Source organism: Elaeis guineensis, chromosome 3, assembly GCF_000442705.2.
Source record: "Elaeis guineensis isolate ETL-2024a chromosome 3, EG11, whole genome shotgun sequence".
Taxonomy (NCBI): domain Eukaryota; kingdom Viridiplantae; phylum Streptophyta; class Magnoliopsida; order Arecales; family Arecaceae; genus Elaeis; species Elaeis guineensis.
The window spans coordinates 107,144,008-107,166,202 of NC_025995.2; the positions used below are offsets into that span (position 1 = coordinate 107,144,008).

At 38.2% G+C, this 22,195-nt stretch overlaps 1 protein-coding gene across 18 annotated transcripts; it reads right to left on the minus strand.

Moving 5' to 3' along the window:
* Positions 1-1,620: 1,620 nt before the first annotated feature.
* LOC105041119 (heat stress transcription factor A-1) lies at positions 1,621-19,409 on the minus strand. Of its 18 annotated transcripts, XM_073254265.1 has the most exons (7): positions 18,997-19,409; positions 13,971-14,935; positions 13,678-13,793; positions 7,536-9,102; positions 6,941-7,037; positions 6,754-6,826; positions 1,621-2,033 (listed from the first exon to the last, which is right to left on the minus strand). In XM_073254265.1, exons 1-2 carry the CDS (start codon positions 19,243-19,245, stop codon positions 14,039-14,041), a joined length of 1,146 nt encoding a protein of 381 aa, XP_073110366.1. In that variant the 5' UTR covers positions 19,246-19,409; the 3' UTR covers positions 1,621-2,033; positions 6,754-6,826; positions 6,941-7,037; positions 7,536-9,102; positions 13,678-13,793; positions 13,971-14,038. The 18 variants fall into 18 exon arrangements, with proteins under 18 accessions (XP_073110366.1, XP_073110372.1, XP_073110368.1 ...); XM_073254271.1 differs by lacking the exon at positions 7,536-9,102 and having other exon boundaries at positions 13,683-13,793; XM_073254267.1 differs by lacking the exon at positions 7,536-9,102.
* Positions 19,410-22,195: the final 2,786 nt, after the last annotated feature.

A 22,195-nucleotide genomic window follows, 5' to 3' on the forward strand; every position in this document is an offset into this window, starting at 1 on the left:
GCTGCCTTTAAGCTTTCACAATTCCATCTTGTTTTGTAATCTAGCCCACCTAAACTGCAGCTGACAGCCTGGCCTCTATGGAGATAGAGGAATTCCGCGGTCATCCAACTTTTTCTTTTTTATTCTGTTGCTACAAATATAGTGGGAATGCCACCACTAGGGTTCTCATTTCCGTCTTTGTAAATTGCCATCATCTTTGCTACCTTCTTATTTATTATTTCTCATGAGGCTGGCAAGCAATTCAAGCTATACAACAAGGAGGAGCCTCCCTCTCGCTGTATTTGGTTGCTGGATAAAACCTGGTAATAATTGATTTTCCACTCAACCAGCCAACATTTTGCATGGTTAACTTCAGAACCAGCTGACCATGATTGAAGTTATTTCAGGGAAGGAGGAGTAAGTTTAACTAGCTGGTTAAGGGAGCCCCTTATCTTTATTCCCAAGCTGCCACACTGGTGGTTAAAACCCTTCCCCCTTTAACCCCAACGAGGGTTGGCGCGGTCTCCCTTTCACCACGACCATTTTATTCCCACTCTCGATCTAATTGGCGTCATGTGGTCTCCACGATCCTAGACTGCCCCTAGCGGTTTGGGTCTAGCTTTCTTTGCCTTTTTTTACCATCGGTGCTCTCCCGCCCTCTTTTCTCTTGCCGGTTGATTGGTGACCATGGGCTATATCTAGCTGGGGGCTTGGCTCAGATGTCCCGCTGGTTGCTTGTTGTGCTCTCTAGACCGACCGTCGGTGGCCCGAAGCCGATTCCAACTTCTTTCTCGCCCATCCCTCATTCTATTACTCGATTTCAACCACGACTCCCGCTTAGCCAATTTCTTTCCTTCATGTGCTGGTTCGATTGATGCCATGGTCTCGTGAAACCAAGCCCGCATCCACCAATCTCGTGTGGTAATTGAACGATTTGTTATAGTGATTAATTTGACGTCACGATGATTTCGATAAATGCAACGAATATGTTTTTTTTTTTTAATTGCTGCTACCGTGCTAATTTCACGCTGGCACACATGATACGGCTGGGGCGAATTGGATGGCCTGCGGCCAAAAAAATCACGGACCGACGAGGATGAGTGATGACTAGACTGCCTCACAAGTCACAAACAACAAAATAACCACCTACCACTCTTTCCCTAATTTCTTTCACCGGTCGATATTTCCCGTTCGACAGCAATGGCAAACTACAAACATTTGGCAAAAGCACATTATCGATTACCACTAAAACAAGATGCTTACCTTTTACCAAAAAAAAAAAAAAAGGATGCTTGCCATGCAAAGAGAGAAAGGTGAGGTGGTTCTACGATCTTTACCAGCTTACATGATACAGCAACGAGCATGTATTGACCGATCTTCAAGCCTGTTCAAAGCCTGAGCAATTAATATCGCCGAAGATATGACAATCGCTGGTAACTAGCATCACAAGTCGTATGCTTGGTCAACCCATTGAGAAAAATTATTACAAGAGTTAAACTCAAACAAAGAGCTTTTAAATAAAAAAATTACAGAATGTGTTTCCCCCCACCATGCTATCATAAAGGGAAGAAGAGATACCGGCTGAATCGATAGGGTTTATCAGAGACCACATCTCGAAAACATCCATAACTGAATTAAATATTGGGAAAAGAATTGGAAGGTATGGAATTTGAATGAGAAGATCACAAGGGTCCCAAGAAAAAATTAGAAATAACAAAAAAAAAACAAGCATCTGAAGACTTTTTTTTTAATACAAAGTTATGCACGTTGATTGCTCATGTTCTTGTCTTTAACTTATTTTTTTTTAACCAAGAACAAGTTATACATGATACAGCAGTCTGTCAAGTATAATGCCTGGACTCTAAAGGCTCATTGCGTCGCCCGTTGAAAGCCTGTCAAGTTAAAGCATCCATCAAGTTCATCATGGATTACGTCAAGCCAAAAGCCTCAGCTTTTTACAATGCTCTGTCAGCACAACATCAACCCTCCACCTTTCTCATCCGGGCTTGGGACCGGCATTGGCAGTGTTGCAAGGCTTCACTCCAAATGGAAATCTGAACCATGAAACAAATTTTAGTATTTTATGGTCAAATGTCACCAACAACAAAAGAATGTATAAAGCATTTTATGGAATATATGACTATTGAATTTCTACCTAAATATGAAAGTTGTTCCATCATAAATTGGCTACAGGTAAAATGTTGATAAGGTGATATTATTTGATCCATTGACATTTAAGGCAATAAAATAATTATTCAACCATTGAGGAACTGAGATTCAAAACTATAACTGCCCTTCCCAAAAAAGGGAACCACCGCCAATTAGTAAAAGATGTAAAATGAACTTATTTTGATCATGTGAGAATCAGTGGAGTCCAACACTAATTTCATTCTCATTTACCAAGGTCCAATTGGCACCTCAAACAATCAATGGCGATGGCATTTCAGCCACATACGATCAACACATACCAAATTCAGCCTTCAACGGAAAGTAAGTGCATGTCAGGTGTTGATTTGTAATTCGGCTTCAAATAAAAATCGACTGCATGTCAGGCACTATTTTGACACCTTCCAGCACCCAACAAAATGATACCTAACAAATTCAACTTTTGCACAACGTTTATTTCATGTCAAGCACATATTTGATGCTTTGGAAATTTTGCACTCTGCCCCATCCAAATGTATAAAAACATCCACCTTTAGTTTTTCCAAGACAAGCAAAAAGTTTGCTTTAATGAAAAGAATCTATAATCTTAAGACATTATCATTTCGAAATGAAACTTTTTGTACAGCATAAAATGACACTGCTATACGATTACTGCGCTGCAAAAATGATTAAAACATGGCACTATAATTAACACTGCACAAAAACAGCATATTCAAGGCATAAGTGACATATTGAACAATCTAAAATGCACAATATGAAGAGCATATGAGACAGGATGCAACACAACGCTAATACATCATATGAATATGCCCCTGATGCAGTACAAGACATGACTGCTGTCTGATAAACCAGCAATACAAAAATGGATACCATATCTTAAATACTATCACCACAGCTCAGAGCACTATATTTTGTCCCTATTTTTTATGCTTAGTAATAATATGACTAGTTCAAAACACCTTATTATATGATATAAACCAGTGACCACCACACATTAGCAGAGTGTAGGCCATTAGCTTTAACACAATGCAATAATCTCATCAATTGATATGGTTCCTTCTACCACTCAGAATATTGATTACTTCACTCTCTGTACTTACTATATTGTGGGATCACAATAACATACTGCATGTAATGGTAGGCGCTAACATATGTCATGATAAATTTAAGCCAAAGTTACTATAGATGAAAAAAATTTAAAAATACGATGCATGATGTGGATAATGTCATTGACTTCATTTAATGATTAAACAAATATGAACAGCATGCCTCGGATTTCAAAAATAACTTCAAATGTTTCCTTTCTGAAGAGCAATTTGAAAGTAACCTTGTAGTCTTTGAAAGTAGAAACTCCCTCTAGCCTCCAGATAGGCATGAATGAAGTTATCAATTAATAACAATTCCTGAATGTTCTTTTCAATCTCACAAATTAATATGGGTTTATAATACATTAAATCCATGAAGGTTTATATATAATGAGATACAAATTTGTTGATGAAACTCAACAATATAGAAGAAAATACCCTTTATGATATGGTCAAAAAGCCAAAAATTAGCCATCCTGGATTGGTATTCGCAGAAGAAACTCTCTATCTCTATTCTCTCTCTCTGTGTGTGTGTGTGTGAGAGAGAGAGAGAGAGACCAAACAAAAAAATAACTTTTACATATAAGAGTAAGTGTGGCATAAAAAGAAACATCATTGCAATAAGAACTCATTAATGACCATTCAAATGGCAGAGAATTTCAAATTCAGATTAATCAGAGGTAAAAATTCAATAAGGTTTCTACCTAACATGCCTTGATTACTAGAATCTTCTATGGTTTGTTTTGTTTGAACAAGCTTAAGTCTTATAACCATAAACAATAATATAAAATCCAAAAAACAGCGAGATATTACTTCCAGGTCTTATGGCCAGAACTTTTTTCCCACTGTTGCTCTGGCTAGAATTCTGGCACCAATTTGATAGAAAGTTCCCAGAACTTGATGGGTTCCCAATTTGCTCAAGAAAGCTGATCCAATATATAATGAACCAGGCTTATGGACCATGTTTAAGAAACAAAATTGTTACAAGGTGGAAAATCTTGATAAGTAGTTTTCTTCGTTGGGCAAACAGAAGTTCCAACTAGGTTAAGATGAATGTAGGACATGTTAAATTGAAAGGAAAAAAATGGCTGAAACAAGAGAAAATAAAAAATTGATTAATAAAAAAGAAAGAAAAATAGCTGTGGTTTGAAAGAGTGCATGTCATCTGAAAGAATTTACATATGTCATGACAGAATCTTTAAAAAAAAATGATTGAGAACTCATGCATATGGTTATAGACAGTGGGACTATAATAACAAGATGTAATGAAACAGCATTTTTTTGATAATTTAATGTGGAATCAACAAATGGTACCACTATACCAGATAATGCTTTAAGTAGTCCACCATTGATAAATGAAACTTGTAGAGAAGGTTTGGAGAGAATGCACCACCCTCATTTCGACATACTAGGAAAAAGTCAGAAAAAAAAATTTCTACTTTATGCACAACATACCAGGATACCTGTTACATATCAATGAACAAATCATACATAGACAGTCCGTGAACAAACCCATTATTAACACAAAATAAAGATGAACAAATATATCTGAAATTGCAAAGTAAACATGAGACATAATTATGGAGAATTCACTCTATCATCTCCAACACCCTCCCCCTTGAACACATGGTGGACCATATATCAAGAGAGAGATGCAGGGTAAATTAATGAATATCTAACAAATAGAAAAATAAGATGTAAACATAAGACTAGGACAACACAAGCAAGTATTCAGGCCATTAACTTGAACTGCAGATAAGGTATCATGACATGTGGAAACACCCGCTCAGCTTATTGACAAGAAATATGACTGCAATGCTAGGACAAGGTCATGCTGTTCCAGAATTAAATTATATAAGGAGAATCTGCATTGAAGATTATAAGCAAACATACGAAAGAGGAAAGCCTAAACCAGTACTGTGAAAAACTACAAGAATATTTGACAATAATTTTGGCACTGAAAAATTGTACAATGAGGAAACGCAGATTAGAATTGACTGGAGATAGTTGATAAAGTTGATCCACAGTGAAGGAAACAAGAAGAGTAAAATACTAGTAAGGTCCAATGGTCCATAAAATATGGTTATGAAAGCTGCACACTTCCGTAGGGCATGGTACACTCTCTATGGACTATAAACACTAATTTCTAACTCAACCTTCTTAAAAATATTTCTCAAAGCTGATATTCCAAAGTGAAGAAAATGGATAGTGATGTTGTGTAAAATAAAAGGGTAGTTCTTAATAAGTCAGTTGCTCTTTCAAACTTGAGAGAGAATTAGAAAGAAACTTGGGAGACTTGGGAGCTGTTTGCGAAGAGAGAGAACAGACAATGATCATGCACCCATTTGGCTGCTAGCAACTGAAGGTATTAACTGCAGATATGATAAAGGTGGAAATATAGTAACCAATCACACTCATTTGTAAACTAAATGAGTTGCACCAACCATCCTCAGCAACCATAACTTGAATTACAACAGTTTTCACTGTATGTCAAGTTGTCAACCATAGGTCAAATTGCAGCATTTATTCTGCATTTAGAAGCTCAGCTGCATGTGACTGTGACCATGGGAAAACATTGGAAAAGGACCAGTTTAATGACAGGATTGGAAGGTAGGCCAGTTACATGAAACAAAAACATCCCAAGGGTTCGAAATGTCCACAGCAAGGGGTTAATAAGGTGGCCATCTTAATCCATACTTTCTCATCTGCGCTTCTCTTTTAGCAACAGTTTAACTGACTTCTGGACTCGAAATTTGATAACTACAACTCCTGAAGGAAGGGAACCCAATATCTTTCAAACAAATAATTAAAATATTTCCTTCCATAATCTGGCCAATTTGAACACAAAGGACTCTTTAAACTTTTCTAAAAATAACTACAGAAATGCAGTAATTATATTATCATTCTCTCTTTTTTTTTTGATACAGATTTTATCATTTGCTTCAAACATCAAAAGGAAAAGCAGGACTTACAGAGAACAGGAAAAAAAATAAGTAAATCTACCTGTCCGAAAAGGTAATAACAATTGGTTAATAAACCAAAATACTTTCCAAACAAATAAATCACTAGAAAACTCCAACACCTGATAGCTCATCCACAGTTAATTCTCATACACAGAACCAAATACACAGACCTCAATAAATAGCGATTTTGCACGCAAACACATGTGAACCAACACCCTCCATAGCCCAAAATAGATTTGTCCTAATCTATTGTATCTTTTAATTAATCTTAATCTGTACTCCATCAAACTTTGAAAAAAGAACAGCCTAGCCTATATAAACCACAACTTCTATAGCAACACTTACTGGCGCCCGTAAGATGACTTTTCTTTTCTATAATACTTACATGAAATACATAAAAAAGTTGGGTCTAATACACCAATCAGTTGCAAAAAAACACAGAGGAAGTAACACTTTCATCATCCAAAAAGTTTATAACTTGGATTGAAGATAGCTAGCAGCCTATGTTGACAGATCAATTGTAAAAATACATTAGATTTCAGATAAGTTTTATTTAAAACCTCAATAGCAAGAACGATTTTGAATCCTCCATATTAATTAAGTAGGGGTGCATAGGGTTGCATTGCCAGTTTCCTGTTTTAGAAAACATGGAAAAAACAGTTAGTTGTTTGATCACCAACTACTTGTGAACAAGAAATACAATAGGTTATGATTGTTTTAGATGTTAGTCCATTGCATAAAACGTGCCTTTGGTAAGGGTCAGGGAGACTTGACTGGAGATTGCACTTCACTGGCTCCATTATATGTTCACAGCACAGATGTTTGTTATCAACTCTGAGGCACCCTACAAGACCCACAAGAAATAACATGGACACTTCTTTAGGGGTTGTTTGGTGGATGACTTTTCTTAATGTAGGTTTATACAAAATCTTAAATGAACAAGTTTTACAAAAACACTTGTATGGATATATAAAAGCCTGTTTGGTCAAAAGTATTAGGTCATAAACCTGAAAATTAGCTTTATGATAAATAGGCCTTCCCTTTTTTTGATAGGAATTCCCTTATTTTTCATAAGACCTGTTTTTGCAGAGAACTAAGTTTTATAACTATCTGTTATAAAATTAACATACAACCAAAGAGCCCCTCAAAGTGTCATGTATAACTCCTTGGTAGTGATGCAGAGACATGCAGACCCATATTCTAATATATATATATATATATATATATATATATATATATATATATATATATATATATATATATAAAGTGATACTCAACAGAGGAGCCTTGGGGTGTTGCTAGCGCCTCCAAGCATTGTGGTGTTGCCAAATCAGATTGCTACCTCACGTGGCGTGTGTGCTGACTGGTGCTGACTGTGCGCGCTGCTCCACTTCTCCCGATGTGCCGCGTAGCGTCCTCGCTGACGTGTGCAATTGGTTCACTGTGCAGGTAGCCGGTGTGCGTTCTCCCGCCGTCATGTTCAATGAGCATCAGATCTGTGGATGAAAGAGAAGAGGGGAGAGCACGTGGAGGAGGTGCCTTACCACTTTATTAGGAGAGAGAGAAGAGGGGAGAGCACGTGGAGGAGTTGTCTCATTTTTTTTATTAGGAGAAAGAAAGTAGGACAGAAAAAAGAGAGCAAATCTTTGAAAAAAAACATCCGGACATATCTGAAAGAATGATTGTTGCCTTATCTGAGAGAGAGGAGAGAAGGATTTTTATCAGGAGGACATGTCAGATTGCGACCTCAGCGTCTTCGGTGGTGCCACCTCAGCGTCTCCCGCCGTGATGTTCGATGAGCGTCGGATCTGTGAATGGGAAGGAAGAGAGGAGAGGGGAGAGCACGTGGAGGAGGTGTCTTACCTCTTTATTAAGAGAGAAAATAGGACAGAAAAAAATGTTTGAGAAAAGGATTGTTGTCCTACTTGTTTATTAGGAGAGAGAAAGTTGGAGATGAACAATGGAGTTGTCAAATCCGAGTCATTTCCCCTTTCCGTTTCATACTTTTTTTTGGCTTGAAACCCTTTCAGATCTTTTCTTCTCGCCGCCTCTCCCTCTGCCGCTTCTACCTCTACCTTCTCCTCCTCTCCTTTCCCTTCCTCTACCTCCTCCTCTCCCCTTCCTCCTCCGACGCCGCCATTGGCCGTTCCTTCCTTCACTTTCTCTCTGCCCTGGCCTTCTCCTCCATCCTCCAGTTTTCATTTGGTTTTCTCCCAATCAGTAGCCGATTGCCCATGATGCCATAAAGGTGGGGGAGGGGGACGCAGTGGAGGGGGGAGTCAGTGAGGCAGAGCCATGAACAGTAGCCAGCGGGAGCGGCGAGATCATTGTCGGGAGGCGATGATGCCGGGCAGCAACCTGACTACGGTGGAGATTGGGAGGCCAGTCTCTGATCCCGTGATGAGATCTCTGAGGTCCACAGTAGGTGCTAAGGGCGACGAGAAGATGGTGACGAAGGTGATGTCGGCGGAGTTCAGCCTCTTGCCATCGAAGGAAGAGGAGATGATGGACGACTTTATCACCATGACCGGTGCCAAGCCCCCCCACCGCCCCAAGCAGTGGCCCAAGCCCCTCCAAAAGAAACTTAATGTAAGCTTCCTTTTTTCCTACTTCTGAAAATATTAGAAAGATCGTCTTTTTGCCTCAAAGGGGGAGGAGGGGGCGCAGCGAAGGGGAAAGGAGGGGGGCACGGCGGAGGGGGGGAGTCGATGAGGTGAGCGCCATTATCAACGAGGGGCTGGATGAGGCGGTAAAGCAAAAAAAAAAAAGAAGACGGCTAGGGGAAGGGAGTGGAGGGGAGGGGGTTGGTGGCGCCGGAGCCGGGGGAGGGAAGGGGGTTTGGTGGTCGCGTGGAGCTGACTGCGGTGCGGATGGCGATGGGCCAGGGCGGGAGAACGCACACCGACTACCTGCACAGTAAACCAATTGCACGCGTCAGCGAGGATGCCACGTGGCACGTCGGGAGAAGTGGAGCAACGCACACAGTCAGCATCAACTGCACCTCTCAGCATACATGCCATGTGGCACACGGGGACTGATAAGAATAATATTAGTATTAATTTTTGTTTGAGATTTTTTTGTTTTTATGGACATGATAGACGGCCGCTAAATTTTAGCAGCAACCTCTGTTCCAGTTCATGGGCACTGGAAGGCTGCTACACCACAGCAGCAACCGTGCTTTGAAATTTTTTTTCCAGACAATAAGGCTACTGCATCGTGCCAGCAATGTGTCCGAACCCTCTGACCGACCCTCCCCCCAAATGATGTTATAAAACAAGAAGCGGAAGGCCGTTGTTACTAAAATAACAACCCTCCTATATAGCTGATGAGAAATCGAATTAGGTTTCTCATATGATGCTAAAAACTATATAATATTGATAAGGAACAAAAAAAAATTATCTGATCCTGCTTTGGCTACAGATCTCTCGCTCAAAGCAAGGTATGGTTAGTAGTATTATTTCTTACCGATTGTTCTTTTTTTTCCTAATTATTGTCTTTTTGTTTGCTCGAAAAGAAACTTAGAGAATTGAGCCATAAATGTTAGTTGCATATCTTTTTTTTTTGTTAGTTTGTTTGATCATTCATTATGCCTTGTATTCCTTCATTAGCTTAATGAAATGATGTCGATGTAAATCTGACAGCTTCTAGATTCTGAGAGGGGAGTTCAATACAGCATAACGAAGCTAAGATTTAATATACGAACTTGAAGTTCGATACAATATAATGAAGTTATCGACTGTACTTAGCAGGTAAGCCGTCGAGGTAACTCTCTCTCACCCTCTTAATGAAATTTATTATAATATATTATTTTTTATGGATTATTTTTTATTGTTATTTGGTAGTTTAAAAAATTTATTATTACCTTGATGCTAATTTAAAGTAGAATTTTAAAATCAAAGATGAAGTTCTACATAAGAATGATACTTAATGTCTTATAATATGATGTATGTAGCTGTGTTGTGCCACAATTAGGTACCAACTATTTTGTATTGAATGACTGTATGTTTCTAAAGAGTAGAAATAGAATCAAAATAATTTTTTAAAAAATAAATTATATGTTCCAAAAGAACATTATTTTCTTAATATTATTATATTTGATTATTTTTTTATTATTCGATGAGAAATCGAATTAGGTTTCTCATATGATGCTAAAAACTACATGATACTGATGGACAATAAAAAAAATTACCTAATCCTGCTCTAGGTACAGATCATATCATATATATATATATATATATATATATATATATATATATAAAGCCATACTCTGTGGAGGAGTATTATGGTGTTGACAACTCAGCTTCTCCAAACATTGTGGTGTTGCCAACTCAGCTTCTCAAATGAATTTTATTGTGCCACTTGTTCCCTATGCGCCACGTGACGTGTGACATGTCGGAGCTGACTGTGCACACACGTGGCTGCATACTTTTTTTTTGCTCCGCACGCTGTGGACTTCCTCTGAACCTTCTCGAAGGCTTTTTCTTCCCTCTTCGTGGGTCTCTGCCGTTGCTGTCCTCCCCAACCCCCCTCACCTCCCGTTCCCGGGTGCCTCCTGAGGGGGGTTAGTGGTGCCGAAGCTAGGGGAGGAGAGGGGAGGGGATGGCGGTGGGGCTCGTGTTCACCGGGGCCAGGAGTATTGCATCGGGCCAGCAATTGTGTCCGAACCCTCTGACCGACCCTCTCCTAAAATGATGCTATAAAACAAGGAATGGAAGGCTGTCGTTACTAAAACAACAACCCTCCTATATAGATGATGAGAAATTAAATTAGGTTTCTCATATGATGCTAAAAACTACATGATACTGATGGAAAACAAAAAAAAACTACCTGATCCTGCTCTAGCTACAGATCATATATATATATATATATCAAAACAATACTCTGTGAAGGAGTATTGGAGTGTTGCCAACTCAGGTTCTCAAATGAATTTTGTTGTGCCATCTGAAAAGAATACCTCTTCAATGTTGCATGTGTTGTGCATTGGAAACTTAAAAGTTGTTTGTTTATTAACATTTGTAGTCCACCAAGAATACATATTAACTTTCATTTAATAGATGCACGACGCTTCCTCCTCATATATAAGTGGTGAAATTATTCTTTTTTATTCACTGCTGCTTCTTTTTGCACTGTTGCAAAAGTCCATGTTTCCTTAATTCTATGTTAATTAGTTGTTTCACATTATTTTTCTATCAGTATAAGCACATCAATATTTCTAACTGTCAAATATTACATATTATAATTCTGCAAACAACATCTAAACAATTAAAAATAGAACAACAACATCTGAAAAATTATTGTCATACATCCGGCCCTACACAACGCGCCGATCTTCGACTAGTTTATTTTTCTTATTCATCCCTTTCATCCATGCTTCCAGAACCATACATCCCCAAAACTAACCTGGATATGACACACCAAATAGACCAGGTTAATAGGAAGGCCTGTGAATGAATTTCCAACTCCTTCTGCCACATCCAGTATAGGCTTACCTTCAAAGCAACCTAATGCAACCCAGTAACCCCAAATATTTATATGATATACTTATATTGCATAACAATATCATAAAATCTCATATCCAATTCACCATGAACATAGAACCTGATTCTTTGTGTCCCTTTCCTCTTCAATTGAAGATACATCAGCATCATCCATTTTCCAATTATATTTTCTCTTCCCAACTTTCTTTTCTTTATTGCATTATCCTCATATCTTGCAATAGAATATTGGGACAGAATTTTTCCTTCTTGAGTTCATCCCTTTTTTTTACTAAATTCTCTTACCAACTCTCAAAGAGTTCTCCAATTTTCTCCAATCTTGCACAGTCTCACAAAAGCATTACTAACCTTACATTCAACAGATCTAATTGGGTCCATATCACTAAATTTTTCTCTTACTAGAATGCATTAACACTAACATATAGGAGCAGATTATCACAGTTGCAACTGCCATGATGAGGAGTTCAAAATTTTCAGTTTAAGAGTTTAAAAGAAAATCAACATCCAGGAAAATAATCAATTCGTAGTGAATTTTTTTTAAGAAATGGCACAAAGGAGATTGAAATAGATTAAAATGAATGCAATGGCAACTATAATAAAATAAGACATATTAACAGGATAAAGCATGTTAGTTCTGATAAAGGCTATATTATATTGCATATGCTTCTTTGGTCCTCCGATTGCTTTTGTATTGTTTTCAATATTTAGAAATAGAAATGCGTATGATAACTATATATGCTTTCATTTATTACATGAGTCTTGACAATGATGCTAGTGGAGGCAATGGGGATGGTAGTGAATGATGTGGAGGGCATTGGTCAAGTTGGAGGGATGTGGTAGTAATTAGCGGCCATAATGGTGGCACTGTGGCAATAGTAGCGAAGGTTGTCATGGTGGTGGTGGCGGTGATGGTGGCCGCAGGACAATGAAGCATGGAGAGGTACACTTTGAAGTGGTAGCAAGTAGTGGTGATGGTGAAGGCATTCTAGCAATGTAGGTGGTGGAGTTGGAGGTTGGGAGAGTAACCGACTCTGTTGTTTTCGTTTTCAAGCTTGGAAGCAGACAAATTTTGCTTCCAAAAGTTTAGAGATTTCAAATAGCTATGCTTAGAGGAAAAAAAAAAACAAAAATGACTTTGTGAACATGTTTCATGCCTCGTATGTTGTTTTGCAAACATCCCTTCAGACATTGTACTCGGTGCATTTTGGATTTTGCAATTTCCTTTAACAATTTGTACCTTGAGGATATATGGTACCCCTCTAACAGTTCCGCAATCTTATCATCTAAACAGCCTCTGACTTCATCCCACATCACACTTGTATGTATTGTCAAAGTCATGTGCATATTATAACATAATAAATTCTTGGAAGGTCCAAATTAAGGTCAAAGTTGCCACAAAACTAACTCCACCTAATCTTAGTGTTACTGACAAGAAAATGTAAAAAGTCAGGGTATGGATTTCAGCAATCATATCCTCTCACGATATAACCAAATCCATAATTAATAGGCGTATTCCGCTGTTTTGGCTTTATGAAACCTGCTCATAAGAACAAGTTCTGATACTATTGTCTAAACACACAAAAGTACCAATAAGAACTTTTATTTTCTCTGTGTTTCAGTAAATAACATTTATAACTGAAAAAGAAAAAACCAATAACACTTGAGAATGACTTAGTGCATCTACAGCAAAATTCTAGTTTTTTAGAACTGGACTTCTAGAACTACATTAGTCTAGTAGTGGCACTATTGTAGCATATAGTCTTGATAATCCTAAGACTGGTGAAACGGTGTATGATTTTGATTACCACACATACATTGACCTCCCAGGGCACGCAATGATATAAAAACTTTTTAAGGGAAAAAAATCCTCTGATAAATATTACCGTCATAAATATGTACACCAAAACCAGATAATCAAAAAAAGAAAAAAAAGGAAAAATCCAATCCCATCTAATTAGTATGCATGTCAAAAGCTTTGCAATAATTGACCTTACACCAGTGTCGTTCTTCTCATGGTAACCATGCAGTTTATCAGCCAGCAAATGAGCGCAGTCCATCCCTCTATCATATCTTCTCCATTCACCTGGTTTCCATATTAAGACATGCTGAAAAGCCAAAGAAATTTCTGTCATTAGACACAGAAAATTCAGTCTGGATTTAATTCTTTAGTAAAAGCTTTTGAAAAAAAAAAATAAATAGAAAGATTGTGAAAAGAGCAAAATCACAGCATTATCATAAGATAACAAAATGAAGGGACAGTCATGCGCTTATTCAGAACATACGTATGTATGCATGTATGCATGTATGTATGTATGTCAGAGACTCAGAAGATGTTCTACACTCCTGACCCCTAGAGGCTACTCAACTTATCGTGCCCGCTATCTTTTTCAGATGCTTGATGATTCCCTTCCACCTGTTCACTTGGAAGAACCATGTTTTGAGATATTTCCATCTGAATTTCCTGCTCTGGTAAAACAAAATCCAACATAAAATCTGGAACCTCCAGGGATTGAGGCTCAATCTGCCCATTATTTTCTGATATCGGGCTGGCCAAAAGTTGTTCTATATATTCTGTCAGAGGAAGATCCCCTCCTGGTGGCAAAGAGGAGTTAGCCCCAAGTGACATGACATCCACATTTGTGCACAAATCATTGACCCCATTAGACATAGGCTGAAAATTAGTTGATACAACAGAATTCGGCATTGGTGACATAGATGACCTCAAGGTCTCAGGCATAAAAGGCTGGTATCTGATAATCTGCCCATCAGATGAAGTCTGGGAACTTCCTACAACACCTTGTTCCAATGCAGGAAGCCTTCTTTTCTTATTTGCCTCGGTCAACCTATTATTCCCGCTCTGCTGCATTAGTTGGGCCACAACTCCAGGACTCTTAACTGCCATGGCCAAAAATGACATCATCTGCTGCTGATGCTGCTCCATACCTTGTATACGTTGTCTCACAATACGAACTTCATGGTCAGTGTCTTGCTGATGCTGCCTGAGTTTTACCAGCTCCTGCATAAGGACATTCTTATCCCTCTTGAGCATTTCAATTTCTTCCTTTGGCCCAAATTTTCCGACCTCAACGCATGCCTTTACTGATGTATTTCTCCCTTGAGACTGATGCTGCTGAACAGCATTATGGGAAGGTTTCTTCCTCGTAATGGTCTTCAGCAAATCCTTTTGGCCCCTCAGGAATCCCTCATTTGCAAACTCATGTCTATCAGGATCGACCTTTCGAAAACCCTGTTAACACAAGGGGTCATTTATGCTACAAGATAGGACAATAAGTTTATAAAAGCCCTTCCAAGCTAACAAACCTAAAAAAAAAAAACATAAACATGGATATACTGACTGTGAACTCATAATTCATTGTAATTGAACCAAAAAAGCTGCAATTCAAATTTAACTAAATAAGCAATTATTATGAAAATGACTTCCCATGAAACACTAATTGAGAGATATCAGTCCACACAATTCACATTGAACATGGTGGTTCACAACATTTGCACACAGTTTCCTATCTCAATTTAGATTTAACAGTGTACAAGATTGATTGAGATTGGATATTGCTTCTTCCATGAACAATATAGCTAAATTTCTTCAGGCTGAATTTCGGTTTTGCAATGTAAAAGATACACTAAGAATGGATTTTGATCTTTCCACATGAACAGCATAGTTCAATTTGTTCAAGTTGTTATTTCTCTGAATAACCATGATGATAAACCAACAGAAAAACAGCAGTGAGCAACTTCTTGAGGATCAACCTTTTCCTAAAGCTTCATCTCTTATATTTTTGCAACTTTTTGTTGAATATGTGATCCACATCATTAGACCCTAGGTGCTTCATCAACTAGTAAATCCAATGGATATATCAATAGACCAAACCAAGGTTCGCTGTACCGGTACCGGATGGCATGCCGGTCCCGGACCGATATGGTACGGTACCGGTATCGTACCGTACCGACACATGGTATGTCAGGACGTATCGGTCCGATACCGATACACAATATTTTTTTCGATTTTCAATTTTTTTTTTTTTGATTTTTGAAGTTCATAATTGATAAATACAACTTCAATATGGCATTATATTGCATATTATTGACATATTTGGGTTTCATTTGGAGTTAGATTGCGGTACAAAGACTCTTAATAGCCATATGTTGCAATCAAATCAGTTTCATGCAGAAGGAAATGGGTTTGGAAGATTCAGAACACATCATAAAGCCCTCAACCATTTAACTTGATTAAAATTAGGGTGGTAAAATACCTGAACTCTCTCCTATTTGACTTATTTATGAAAAGCCTTGCTCCAATTGTAATCCTATATGATATCGCATATAACAGTTTAAGCTTCCAGCATCACAACATTATGCAACCAGAAGTTATTCAATTTTATGATTCCACCATAAGAATTTCTTCATTAACTCTGAGACATATATACCACTACTAGCATCACAAGATTTATGATATTGATACAACCAGATATTATTCAAATTTATGATGCCATTTTGAGTTACTAATTAGAATATTAGATATCGCCCATGCTTCTTTTTTAATCATAAATGCTGAGTGTTGTGTGATTATAATACTGAGATTTTTATTTTAAAATCTTGTTGAGGCCTCTAAACTATCTGTTACAACTGCGATTAATTGTTGTGGAAACGAATACTTAAAACGGTACGAATGCACAGGGTTAAATGAGCAAGGAGTCATGGTACCAAACAGGGAGAAGGGTAATGGTAAATGCTTAGTAATTGTTGGGGCGGAGAACCTCCATTACTAGCTATCAGAGGTTCAAAATTTCCTTTCAGGTTCCTCTCAAGTTCTCAGAATGCTTGCCTAGGCATTTCCATCTGTTTGGTGATGAAAAACCAAATCAAATTCATCTTACGAGTTGGATTCCGATGAACTAATACATGGTACAAGCTTTACAATCTCGGTACCGGATCTTATACTGACACCATTCTATTATAATACCGATATATATTTCAATTTGGTACAAAACAACATACCAAATATTGGTATAATATGAAATAACATATCAATATGATATAATACATCATATCGGATACTACAAGACAGATGGTATAACAGATATGATAGAGAGAGAGATGTGCTTGAGGTTTCATTTTATTTCAGATACCAAGAAAATAACACAAGAACCTCATCAAACTGAGCCACCTTCCCCCCTTCCCCCCTTTCCCATGGGCGGTACGGTTCGGTTCACCCCGAACCGATCCAGAACCGAGCCGTACCGTCCGGTTCCGGGCGGTATGGGCCCGAACCGTCCGGTTCGGTGCGGGGTTTTTTTCCGAAAAACAGGCCCGAACCGGACCGGTAAGGGACCAGTCCGGCTCGGTACGCCACATACCGGGTGGTTCGGCCCGGTACGGCGAACCATGGACCAAACTATTTAGCCCATCCTCCATCCTCATCTTCATGCCTTTCCTATTCAATCTCTCCTTTAACAACTCACTTACTATCAACAGTTCGTACACACCAACAAGAAAAACTTCAATCATCAAATAATGCACACTTATTAAGAGCTGATGAAAATCTTTCTTGCCATCATTTCTGGTAATCTTTATCACATCATTGTTCATTCCCATAACAGGTTGCATCTTGCTGCAACTAACATGTCCATGTTCAATAAAATTTCATTAACATTCATTCAGTGTGAGCAGACTTTTACAGCCAGATGTCTACCTCTTCTCAACCAGATTTCTGGATGGAATCAGCATTCAGTAATTTTTAGAAAACAATACTAATCCGTATGCCCATGAAAATTGTAAATATCAACACTTGGGCTATAGGAAATGTCAGAGATAATGCCCAAAATCATAGTACAATTATTTCCACAACAATTTCTTGCAGTATTATTTAAATATCTATATTGTATCTATATTACTGTGCACATAAAAAAGGTTACTGATTAACACCAAACTATCACTAGAAAAAAAAAAAGTCATAGGGCCTTCGGCCACTTAATGGACTTCAGGCTCCATATAGCCCCTAGACCAACGTATCTGAGAGCGTAATGCAGCTAGATACAGGACATTATCTGAAAAACCCTTTAGGATGAGGTACATGCTACATATGCACAAAACTGAGAAGAAATGAAATCTTAATCAGCCATTTCATGCAATATTGAAGGCACTTGGAGATGCTGTACATCTGTTAGGGGAGTTGGTAATTAGACATTATGTTTCGAAAGTTCTCGTTTGTTCATCCACGATGACCAAAAATCCAGGTTAAGTATTGCACACTATAAGAGTATCTTGATCATCAAATGAGCCTGGAGGAGATCGAATAGTCTTGTGATAATGTTTAATTTGTATGCCATCAAATCCATCCTTTATCACAGAATAATATCAGACGACCAACAAATAAGATCTTAAACAGCATCATTAATAGACCATATACACTGATAATGATCAAAGACTAAGGTCTCAGTAATTTACTCATTCCAACTTAACATAGAATACCAACATTTTTTTTCTCCATCCTGAATCTACAAAAAATGATTTAATTAATATCTCTCCAAGTTTAAACTAGTCATTATGTGATTAGAATTCTCATATGTAACAAAATTTAAAGTTTCATGATCTTGAAGATATTAGTCTTCATGTCAAGAAAATGATATAAGAAGGCTACCTAAGGTTTTCAGAAGAAGAGGAAAAGAGCTAAATAATATGTGGATATTTCTAAAAGGATTTTTAAGAGGTCAAGATAGCAGATCTCTAAAACTTGGAAACAAGTTTATCAAAATTCAGTTAAATAAACTGATGGGATTATTCGTATTTAATAGTTGTCAAAGATATCGACTCCTACAGCTATAAGTCCTAAATTCTTTCAATAAATAATGCATCAGACATAACTTGCAAAATCCTTGCTCTGCAATTCAACCAACCTTAAACTTCGATGAGTCTGCCCATATGCACATGCTCATGCAGATAAACAGAACGGTAGCCAAATCAGCAAAATATGATTTTTTTTTTTTTTTTATTGCATGCAACACCTTCAACATTGGATTCTTGAAAACAAAAGCATCAATCATGTTCCATCTAACAAATTCCTAATTGAGCAAGAAACCACTTTGCACGGCAGTCAACCAACCTCGATTGTGCACGGTATCAACAGAAACATTAATAGCAACATCTTCAAATGAACATAGACCCAATAAAACATCAGAATCCATCTGATCACCAAACTCGACAAATCCAACTCATAAAGATCCCCAAGAAAGGAAAAGTTAAAAGGGAAACCGATCACATCTATGAAGAGAAAGGAAAGGAGGGTCTCACATAGGTGTTAAGCTGGCGGACGAAGCTAGAGAGGTTACTATGTTTGAAGTACTTGGGCAGGAGATCCCGGCAGAAGGTTGCGGGATCCCAGATAACGAAGCTGTTGTTGGTCTCACTCCAGGACACCGTCCCGTTTGTCTGTGGATCGTCCACCATCTCGTAGCACTTGCTCAAGAACGGTGGCACGACTGGGACCAGCGAGCTCGCTCCGCCGCCGCCGCCGCCGCCGCCGCCCTTCTCGACCTCCATTCTTAATCTCCAAAAAAGCAAGGGATCGTATGGGAATGAGGGTTTGGGCGACGATCGAGTTCGAGAAAAACCCTAACCCTAGCGCTGTTTCAAGACGGGAGAGGAGAGAGCAGAAACGACGCAGCGAGTTGCAATCGGGGATGGCGGAACGGTCCTTGTCCAACGAGAAAGGATTACCACTGCGCCTTAAATAGCATGATCGGGCCCCCCAGGTTCCCCTCAACGTGCAATTTTAGTTGGACTAGGTCTATTGCTGAGTTGGTGGACCAGTCCTTTTTTTTTTTTTTTTTTGGTGAAGACCAGTCCAACCATTCAGAAACACATTCAAGCATGCGTGCTGTGTTCTTTTTCAATTTCTATCCTACTGCAATTATTTCGCAATTTGAATGGTCCATCGGTTGAGTAGTGGATCTAGTCCAACTATTAATCATGCCCCTTCTAGCACTACTGGGTCCCATGCAAAATGGTTGTGATTGAATTGTGGGCCGATCGATCCACGTAATCAAACCCAATGCCACCTTGAAACAATATTTAAAAAAAAAAAAAAAGCTAGCCGAGGGACTATTCTTCATCCTCTTCTTTGGGATAGAGGATATATCTTCCGCATAGAAAAAAGATTTATCTTCTTACATATGAATCTCCCGATGGATCCTACGATGGTCATTTTAGGATCTATGCGTATAGATGATTGAAATGGTTTGAAATATCTTGAGAGTCGTGTAGAATACGATCCAAAAATCGACGTTGTGAAAGATTAATTATTTTTTTACGCGAAAGGCAACCTAAAGCCTCCTCCTTATATCCAGCAAACCTCATCCAAGCTCGAGTACGGATCTTTGAGCAAACCAAGCCACTAATTATAAAACTAGAGCCTAGCATAATGATGATCCAAACGAGGATCAACGCCATGCAGAATCAAACCCCCACCTCCTGTCTAAAATGGCAAGGTTTCGTGCTATCCAAACTAAAGGTCTATGCTTGCTAGCAGCAGGGATGAGAGGCACCTTTCATGCTACATGAACGTTGATGTAGCCATGTGGAAAGCATCTAATTAAGTTTTGGATATAAAAGCGCCTAATTAAATTCTGAATATATATATATATATATTCACAAAGGAAAGGTTAGCAAAGCAAATTTAGAGGAAAAAAATTTACTACGTCTTCCTTACTCTCCCAATTTTACAATCTAGATTAGGAATTTTGACCTTCTCTAATTCATTCACTACGCATGCAATGGCTCCCCACGAGAGTATTCAAAAAAATATTTAAAACTATTTGATCGTTGAAACCTCAGAATTTCACTTATAAAAATATCTAAAAGAAAAGTTAAAAGGATGAAAGATCAAATATTAGGGAAGATGATCCCCTTAATAGGAAAGAGGACACAAACAGAGCCGGTCCTGGGGCGGGTCAAACTGAGCGACCGCCCTAGGCCTTCGATTTTTTTTTCTGGGTAAACCAAATGTTGTTCTCTCTCTCCCGAGTCCCGGCACCCCAATGGCCCCCAGCAACAGCTTTTTAGCCCTCGTCATCTCGATTTTTCTCTTAATTTTTCATCATCTCTCATCACCTCGCAATGCCTCCCCTGATTTATTCCTGTTTTGCTGTTCATCGGTGATTCTTCCTTGATTTGGACATAAAAAATCAGATCAAAATCCATCAAAAAGTCAAGTAAATCTTTTCAATCCTCCTCTTTCATTCTGCTATGAATTTTAAACTTGATTTTTTGCCGATTTATTATCAGAAAAATTTTTGAAATCCTAGTTCAGCAAGTTCTCCTGTTTTCTCTTTTTTTTTATCTTTCCGGCACCATTAGGCCGTCATCGGTTACCAGAGCCTGTGATTGTTGTTGTCCGATCGTCGAAGACCGCCTCTTTAATTGTGGGTGGTGTTGGCTGGGGAGGAGGATCTTCCTTATGGCTTCGCCTCAGGAACAGGGATGAGTCCTCTGTTCCGTTAAAAAAAAAAAAAAGAGAGAAAGGGTCCATGTTTTATCGTGGAAAAAGAAGGAAAAAAAAAAGCTGTGATGACTGTACTTGTGCGACTTTTTGTAGTTTGTTTACCTATTATCCGTTTGGTAGGCTCGTGGTTTTGTTGTGGACTTGTGGTTACTCTGTTTGTCTTTTGGTAATTGATCCCTTGGATTGTTTGAGTATTTCATAGATATCAATTTAGTTTTGGTTTGTATATTAATGGTTTTGGTACTTTCGTTATTACTGCTTTGCTTCATAGATTCTTGAATCTGCAAGCACGGTCATAATTATCTATCTTCTGAAACTCTAATATCTTCAATAGCTGTCCCTTTGAAGACCAAAATTTTTCATGGTTGGGATACTAGAACAAGCTCCATGTCAAGGCTATCCCTCATGAAAAGTTAAATACTTATCGACCACATGATGTTAAATGCCTGTTTTCTTCTGACCATCTGATCTTGTATTTTTGACTCTGTTGCTATTATTCGACCACTATTTGCTAAATTAAATTTTTTGATGTTTTATATATGAGTTTTTTTATTTTTATTTTTAGATCCTTGAATATGTTGTACTCTCAGCTTCTCTTGTTCTCAGCTCATTGAGTCTTCCAGATGAACTTTTTCTCTAACCATTCTCTATGTGCATGTAACAAATTTAAAATTAAAAGAAAAAATCACCGAAGCCTGTGGTTGTCGTCATCCGATCATCGGGGACCGCTCATTTAGTTGTGGGCGGTGTTGGCCGGAGAGGAGGATCTCCCTTACGGCCTTGCCTCAGGAACGAGGGATGAGTCCTCTATTCTGTTAAAAAAAAAAAGAGAAAGGATCCCTGTTTTACCATGGAAGAAAAGGAAAAAAAATGATCCACAGTCCACATAATAAAAAAGAAGAAAAAAGATGATCCACACTGTTCCATTAAAAAAATGAAATAATAAGTCCTCTATTTTACTATGAAAGAAGAAGAAGGAAAAAAAAAAGA

What these genes read in the sequence shown, in the direction of transcription:
- LOC105041119 (XM_029263386.2), bottom strand. Translation starts at nt 19,245, where the DNA reads ATGGAGGTCGAGAAGGGCGGCGGCGGCGGCGGCGGCGGCGGAGCGAGC. An exon ending in TCCGCCAGCTTAACACCTAT is followed by an intron (nt 14,936 to 18,996) that starts GTGAGACCCTCC and finishes TTGTGTTAACAG; the next exon opens with GGTTTTCGAAAGGTCGATCC.